Below are 8,911 nucleotides of genomic sequence, written 5' to 3'. Positions count from 1 at the left end.
TGTCCACAGTCAATATACATACTACTACTTCTGAAGTCTTCAGGCTTCAGATTATTGTGGTATTTTATTTTAAATCCTGGTTGCATGAATGTGACATAAGAACCCGCATATTTTAAGCATGGAACACATTGAAGCAAACATTGTTAACGAACAATAAATCTAACAAAGCAAATCTAATAAAGTCAAACTGCTTAAATCTACATTCTTAAAGTTTCCGATCAAATACCTTATGAGTTCATATTTTTTACATCAAATGTTATGGAAAGGTCCGTGCACCAGGAAGGGGTTTTGAGGGTCAACCACCTCTCATTTCTGTCCAAGATCCACTCCACAGCCTACCCTAGCTTCCTAATAAACACTCCTTCCCGAGACAGCTGTGGGGATGCCGTGGATTCCACGGTTTCTAGTATCGTCCTTAGCACGCGTCGCTCGAAAACTCCGAGTGCTTGCAGGTCCTCCTCGAGCATGGTCCATGTGTTGTGTCCGTAGAGGACCACCGGTCTTATAAGCGTTTTGTACATGGTTCATTTGGTGCGTGGGTGAATCTTTTTCGACCGCAGTTTCTTCTAAAGCCCGTAGTAGGCCGGACTTCCGCTGATGATGCGCCTCCGAATTTCACGGCTCACGTTGTTGTCAGCCGTCAGTAGGGATCCGAGATAGACGAATTCCTCCACCACCTCGAAAGTATCCCCGTCTATCGTAACATTACTAATTACCCTGATCAGTGAATCAAAATTCAACCATCGCGCAACAATAATGACAATGTCGCAACCTGTATTTGTTGCGACAAAACAACCCATGCGACATAAGTTTGTCCCAACTTGAAAATAATGGGATTAACATCGTACACCACGAGTTTAGAGATTTTTAAGCCTTGCATTGCGATTTTCGAACGGTAACTTCGAGTCGGTAAACACTGCAACTCTGGTGAAGCTTTATCATCAAACAGTTTCGACTTTGGGTTAGTAATAATTGATTATTCACGAGTTGAAAAGTACGCAACAAATTCAGTTTCCGTTTTGTCTGCAACAAAAAATTTCGAGATCATGTCATTATCTGTCACCAGCAGGGATAAAGACTAATCATCGCACCTTCTTTGTTGTTTGTTTTGTGCCTCTTTTATCTGACAATTCTCTTCACTGACCCAGATGGATCCGGTCATTTTCGGTTCCGCCTACCAGCATGTACTTTGTTTTTGAGGCATTCATCACCAGTCCGACCTTTGCTGCTTCGCGTTTCAGGTGGGTGTACAGCTCACAATATACATATTCATGCAATGGCAGGCAAAGAAAGCCCTTCAATTAATAACACTAGTTTACAGCATTTTTGAACTCGGTAAGCTGATGATCATTTTTGGTGTAGAATCGTGCCCTGAATTCGAAAACGCGAAGGAAAAAAATTACAGTAGAGCGGAAAATTTTTCGACTTCCCATACAACGTTGATGATTTGAAATCAATTTTTGTTCTATTTTTAAGCAAAGTCGCTCACTTCAAACATCTCATTCTTCGTAATCAATGCTCCGATTGAGCTGAAATTTTTACTGTAACTCGCCTACATATGATATGTCAAATAAACGTCGAGAAAGAATTTTTAAGTTGGTTTTTTCTTATTGAAAAAAATAAATTTCTTCAAAAAAATTTGGGAATTTTGCTAAAATTTAAGAAGATCGTCCCCAAAACTCGCCAATATCTTGAATTTCATCAATCTGACGCAAAACCTGTATTCAGATGATCGAATGGTATTGTATTCAGCTTTTAATTTATGGAAAAAGATTTAAAATTGGTTGAACAAAACGCAATATATTTGAATTTTAGTAAATTACATATTTTGAAAAGTTACAAAACTCGATATTGAGGTAAAACTCAAAAACTGTTCTACTTTAATTTTTTTGAAGGTCGGTTTCGAAATCAGCACTAAATTGTGCTTCAAAAATTTTGATCGTTGACAGAAGTTCACGACTTTCGTTTTATTTTGTAAACTTGTGTAACTGTGGAAGTGCTCATAGAACACTAAGTTGAAGCGAGGCAGGCCAAGTCCCAGTGGGGACGTAGAGCCATAAAGAAGAAGAAGAAGAAGAAGAAGAAGAATAAGAAGAAGAAGAAAAAGAAGAAAAATAAGAAGAAGAAGAAGAAGAAGAAGAAGAAGAAGAAGAAGAAGAAGAAGAAGAAGAAGAAGAAGAAGAAGAAGAAGAAGAAGAAGGTAGGTGTACAGCTCTGCCACCGTTGTCCTAGCATGTGTCCTAGCGATAATGTCCATGTCGTCCGCAAAGCACACAAATTGACCGGATTTTGTGAAAATCGTTCCCCGGCTGTTGAGCCCGGCTCGTCGCATAACACCTTCCAGGGCGATGTTGAATAGTAGGCATGGGAGTCCATCACCTTGTCGCAGTTCCCGGCGAGATTCGAATGAACTGGATAGTTCACCCGAAACCCTTACGCACCATCCATTGTTGCTTTAATCAGTCTAGTCAGCTTCCTAGGAAAGCCGTTTTCAACCATGATTCTCCAAAGCTCTGCGCTGTTGATACTGTCGTATGCCGCTTTGAAGTCGATGAACAGGTGATGCGTTGGGACCTGGTATTCACGGCATTTCTGGAGCATTTGCCGTACGGTGAAGATCTGGTCCGTTGTCGATCGGCCGTCGATGAAGCCGGCTTGATAACTTCTCATGAACTCATTCGTTTTAGGTGACAGATGACGGAAGATTATCTGAGATAGCACTTTGTAGTGATCGCCCTGAAGTTCTCACATTCCAAACGGTCGCCTTTCTTGTGGATGGGACAAATTACCGCATCCTTCCACTCCTCCGGTAGCTGTTCGCCCAGCCAACAATCGATCGCATATGCTGTTGAATAGGATGCTAAAGTGGAGGCGATATGCGTACACTTTAGACGTGGTTAAATGGAAGCATGCACGCATATGGCCTCCACTTTAGCATCCTATTCTACATCATATACGACTTTGTGTTGGCTGGGCGGTTTCCCAGATCCTGATCAGCCGATGCAGACTGGTGGCCAACTTTTCTGGGCTCATCTTGATGAGTTTAGCTGCGATACCATCCTGGCCAGCTGCTTTGTTGGTTTCAAGCTGGTGAATGGTATCCTTAACTTCCCTCAGCGTGGGAGTTGGTTCATTTCCGTCCTCCGCTGCACTGGCGTCGTCGTTTCCTCCGTTGCCGTGGTCTCCCGTGCCTACGTTCTCCACGCCATTCAGGTGCTGAACGAAGTGCTGCTTCCACCTTTCCATCACCTCACGTCCGTCCGTCATGAGGCCTCCGTCTTTATCCCTGCATATTTCGGCTCGCGGCACGAAGCCGTTGCGGGATGCGTTGAGCTTCTGGTAGAAATTCCGTGTTTCTTGGGAACGGCACTGCAGTTCCATTTCTTCGCACTCCGCTTCTTTCAAGCGGCGCTTTTTCTCCCGAAAGAGGTGGGTCTGCTGTTTCCGCTTCTGTTTGTAACGTTCCACGTTCTGGCGGGTTCGTTGCTGCAGCATTACCGCCCTCGCTGCGTTCTTCTCCTCCAAAACCGTTCTGGCATTTTCGTCGAACCATTCGTTCCGTCGATTCCGTTCCACGTACTCGATAGTGCTCTCGGCTGCGTCGTTGATGGCTGCTTTCACTGTACTTCAGCAGTCCTCTAGTGGGGCCTCATCGGGGCGCAGTTTGACCATCACCAGATAGTGGTCGGAGTCGATGTTGGCGCCACGATAGGTCCTGACGTCGATAATGTCAGAGAAGTGCCGTCCGTCAATCAGAACGTGGTCGATATGAGATTCCGACTGCTGTGGTGATCTCCAGGTGTAACGATAAGGGAGGCTGTGTGGGAAAAAGGTGCTACGTATTACCATGTTTTTGGAGGTGGCGAAATCAATGAGTCGTAGGCCGTTTTCGTTCGTCTACTGATGGGCGCTGTGCTATACTTAGAATCAATCACAAGCAGTAGGCTGTGATTTTCCTCTGTAATTTGAATTCAGAATAAATTTTGCGTTTGGAAGTGTACGACGTGTTATTGAATCAGTGTCTCGATTATCATCCGAATCGGTAATTAGTCCAATCACGAATCTTCCCAATAATCTGGATCTGGATTATCACATCTGGCGACGAGTAAGTGAAACGTTCCCACACACCGTAAAGGTAAGAAAAAAATGCTTAAATTTGAAGTGAAAGAATTCAATTTAATTTTCCACGTGTTAGCACTTCGAAAGGCGAGAGCACGTGGAAACAGGCAAAAGCCGCTGCGTTGTGCAGAAACAGATTATTTCCGCTGCCGTAGAGCAGGGACAGGCACCGAGCCGCTTCGAGAAACCTAGGCGTGAAGCCGCTGCGTAAGGGCAGGAATAGGCGTGCAGCCGCTGCTAGGAAGCAGAAAGTACTTCCGTTGCGCCAGGCAAGGACAGGCGAGAAGCCGCTACGCAGAGTAGAAATAGGCTCGAGCCGGAGAAAAAACTTCAGAAAACTACATCGAAAAGGTAAAAAAAAAAAATAAAATAAATAAATCAAAATAACACCCTTGTGGTCATTGCCGTTGCTATGGTTACGACAATGACGTTAAAATTTTGAATTTTTCAGTTCGAGTTTCACCGCCTACCGTGATGGAAAACTGGAACATCAGTCCATTCAAATTCCAACACCTTCCAGATACGCAAGTCCGTAAGGAATGGTTGCGTTGGAAAAGGAATTTTGAAGTGATTGTGGCGGCCAGTGAAGAGAAAAACGCTACCAAGTTAAAAAACATATTGTTAGCCAAGGGTGGATTGGAGCTGCAGGATTTGTTTTACTCGATCGATGGGGCGGACGTTGGAGAGGATGCCGAAATTGACCCGTTTAAAACGGCGATTAGCAAGCTGGACGAACATTTTTCACCGAAGCAGCATGATTCGTATGAACGGAACGAATTTTGCAAAATGGTACCGGCAACAACGTCTGATGGAACCCGCGAACCATTGACCAAATTTTTGATGCGATGCAACGAACAAGCGAAGAAATGCGATTTCGGTAAGACAGAAGCGGAAAGTCGGGATTTGCGTGTCATCGACAAAATTATTTACCATGCGCCGGCGGAGTTGAGGGAAAAATTGCTTCACGAAGAAACTCTCACACTGTCGCAAGTTTCCAGAATTGTGAATTCGTTCGAATCAATTAAGCAGCAGGTTCAGGCAATTGCTGGAAACGATAATGGTGAAACATCGGTACGGGTACCTCCGCGTTCAGATCAGGACGTTTTTCGTGTATCGGGAAATGGCAAATCAACAAGTGGTTCTTGTTATCGATGTGGACAGAAGAACCATTACGGAAATGACCAACAGTGCCCCGCTCGGAACAAACAGTGCGAGAAATGTCGAAAGTTTGGTCATTTCGCTCGTGTTTGCCGTTCGATGACGAAACGCAAGTATGATGGCCCAACCGGCCCAACACCATATCAAACTGGTAAGAAGATGAAGACTGACAATGTGAGAGCAATAACGTCTATGGAGTGCGAGTCCAGTTCAAATTTTATTTGCAACATTGGAGATGGCGATGAATTTCTTTGGGTCGATGTCGGGGGTGTATTGATCAGAATGTTGATTGACTCTGGTAGTAACCAGAACCTTATCGACGACGACACTTGGCGAAGCATGCTCAGCCAAGGGGTCAACTTCTGGAAACCGAAACATGTCCCGAACACGATCTTGCGAGGATACGGCCGTGAAGCGAAGCCTTTAGTTGTGTCACACGTTCTTGAGACAACATTCAGCATTGGAAACGAAGCCGACCAACGTCAGGAAACAACGATCTTCTATGTCATCGACGGAGGTTCTCAGCCGTTGTTGGGAAAGGATACTGCGAAGCGTCTGGGTGTTTTGAAGGTTGGACTGTCCGTTAACAACATCGTTCCGGCTGGGAATAGACCTTTCCCAAAGATGAAAAATGTCCAGCTGAGTATTCCAATCAACAGAAACGTTACTCCAATAGCTCAACGAGTCAGGCGCCCACCGATAGCACTTCTCAGTCGAATTGAAGAGAAGCTGAATCAACTACTTGTGGCGGATATCATCGAACCAGTATCTGGAGCAGCACCCTGGGTTTCACCGTTGGTAACAATAGTCAAGGACAATGGTGATCTTCGTCTTTGCGTGGACATGCGACGTGCTAACCAGGCTATCATGCGAGAACATCACATGATGCCTACGTTCGAAAGTTTCCTTCCTCGGTTGAAATCTGCCAAATACTTCAGTCGTTTGGACATCAAAGATGCATTTCACCAGGTAAGCTAGACAACCTAAAAAAAAAACATAATAAGTGTTTTATACTGAAATCGAATTACATTAATACTGTTGATATTTTATTATCAAAATATAGATTGAATTGGCTGAGCAAAGTCGGTACATCACAACATTTATTTGCCATAAAGGACTGTTCAGGTATAAAAGGCTGATGTTCGGCATTTCTTGTGCCCCAGAAATGTTCCAAAAAACCATGGAACAAATTTTAGCGGGATGCGAGAATGTCATTAACTACATTGACGACATATTTGTTTTTGGAGCAACTGAAGAAGAGCACAATGTTGCTTTGGCCAAAGTTCTTTGTGTCTTGAAGGAGAACAATATTATGTTGAACCAAGACAAATGCATCTTTAAGACGCAACAGCTTGATTTCCTGGGGCATGTCATTTCATCTGATGGAATAAGACCGACTGAACAAAAAGTTCAAGCCTTGCAAAAGTTCCGCGAACCTCGTTCTTCAGACGAAGTAAGAAGTTTTCTGGGCTTGGTTACATACGTTGGAAAATTTATTCCTGACTTGGCTACCACTACCGCACCGTTGCGTGAACTGATTTGCAGTGCTAATCCATTTAGGTGGACAAACGAGCATCAACGAAGTTTTGAAAAATTGAAGCACTTGATATCGCAGGCACACACTCTGGCTTTCTTCGATAATTGTTTCCGTACCCGGGTTATAGCTGATGCCTCGCCAGTCGCATTAGGTGCAGTTCTTGTACAATTCGCAGATGATTCTGACGATAGTCCCCGTATAATCAGTTACGCCAGTAAGAGCCTTACTTGGCACAAATTTCCCGAATGGAGGAGAACGTGCCTCTAGAGCCGACCTACTGATACCTGAAGAGCCTAACAGTCACTGAAAAACGGTATTGCCAAACCGAAAAAGAGGCATTGGCATTGGTATGGGCAGTTGAAAAATTTTCCGAATATTTGATCGGTAGAGAGTTTGAATTGGAAACAGATCACAAACCACTTGAAGTAATATTCAGCCCCTCATCAACACCCTGTGCAAGAATCGAACGGTGGGTCTTAAGACTACAGTCATTTAGATTTACCGTCAAATACCGTAAAGGAAGCGGAAATATTGCAGACTCTTTATCTCGACTGGTTTGTTCGGAAAAGTCAACTGATTTTGAAAAGGATAGCAAGTTTTTGGTTTTGGCAATACAACAATCTGTGGCCATAGATGTTAGCGAAATCGAGGAAGCTTCCAAAGATGATCCAGAGATTTCCGCCGTAAAAGAGTGTATTCGAGAAGGACACTGGAGAAATTCGTTGGCAAAACATTACGAGCCTTTTCAAAATGAACTTGGATTCATCGGAGACACCTTGGTTCGAGGCAATAAGTTGGTAATTCCCAAAAAGCTACGCGAACGAATGGTCCAGCTGGCACATGAAGGTCATCCTGGAGAATCTGTTATGAAGCGTCGACTGCGGGATAGAGCATGGTGGCCTTCCATGGACAAAGAAACTAAGGAATACTGCACAGCGTGTGAAGGTTGTCAATTAGTTGGTCTTCCGTGTCGACCAGTGCCGATGAGTAGAAGAGAACTACCTACAAAACCGTGGGTTGATATTGCCATCGACTTCATGGGTCCTCTTCCCACTGGTGAGTATCTACTAGTAGTCATAGATTACTATAGTAGGTACAAGGAAGTTGAAATTATGATTCGCATTACTGCATCTGAAACTGTCGAACGCCTCAGTAAGATTTTCACCCGTCTAGGGTATCCTAGAACTATTACACTCGACAACGCCAAGCAGTTCGTGGGAAGGGAATTTGAAGAGTACTGTAAAATTCACGGCATTACTCTCAATCACACAGCTCCATATTGGCCACAGGAAAACGGTCTAGTTGAAAGACAAAACCGTTCGTTGTTGAAGAGACTGCAAATCAGTCATGGACTAGGCAGAGACTGGAAAAAAGACTTGAAAGATTATCTTATTATGTACTACACAACACCGCACTCTACCACTGGTAGGACTCCAACAGAATTGTGTTATGGAAGGACAATCAGATCAAAATTGCCAACAATTCAAGATATCGAATCGATTCCACCATCTTCCGAATTTCGAGATCAAGATTTTTTGAACAAACAAAAAGGGAAAGAACGGGAGGATATTCGACGTCATGCGAAGGATTCCGACATCAACGAGGGAGATACGGTACTCATGAGGAACCTTACACCAAAGAACAAACTGTCGACAGCTTTTAACAGAACCAAGTATACTGTAGTGGATCGTTCGGGCCCCAGAGCGACTGTTGAAGACACAGACACCGGAGTGGCGTACGAAAGGAATGTTGCTCACTTAAAGAAGATCAACGATAAACCAAGAGTTGTGGAAGAACAACGTTTGGATGAAATTACGATTGATAACACGTCTATGAATGAAGAAGAAAACTTTGCTGGGTTTCCTCTTGAAGATGACGAAGTTCCGAATCCTGGGTTTGCTGATGGTGAAGGACAACTGCGTAGAGGACGGAAAACTCCTGAGAAATATAAAGATTTTGTAATGTAGATGGTAATTCATTGAATTGTATAAAAAGGAAGATGTGCTATACTTAGAATCAATCACAAGCAGTAGGCTGTGATTTTCCTCTGTAATTTGAATTCAGAATAAATTTTGCGTTTGGAAGTGTACGACGTGT

General features: G+C 43.7%; 1 protein-coding gene across 1 annotated transcript; it reads left to right on the top strand.

The window, feature by feature from the left end:
* Positions 1 to 3,748: 3,748 nt before the first annotated feature.
* Positions 3,749 to 6,994, top strand: LOC115268769 (uncharacterized). Its single transcript, XM_062845795.1, has 2 exons — positions 3,749 to 4,470; positions 4,571 to 6,994. Exon 2 carries the CDS (start codon positions 4,594 to 4,596, stop codon positions 6,253 to 6,255), a length of 1,662 nt encoding a protein of 553 aa, XP_062701779.1. The 5' UTR covers positions 3,749 to 4,470; positions 4,571 to 4,593; the 3' UTR covers positions 6,256 to 6,994.
* The last annotated feature ends 1,917 nt before the right edge of the window (positions 6,995 to 8,911 follow it).

This window comes from Aedes albopictus, chromosome 1 (assembly GCF_035046485.1).
Source record: "Aedes albopictus strain Foshan chromosome 1, AalbF5, whole genome shotgun sequence".
NCBI classification, from domain to species: domain Eukaryota; kingdom Metazoa; phylum Arthropoda; class Insecta; order Diptera; family Culicidae; genus Aedes; species Aedes albopictus.
The sequence above is the reverse complement of the archived record's forward strand: the minus strand, read 5'-3'. Positions and strand labels throughout refer to the sequence as shown.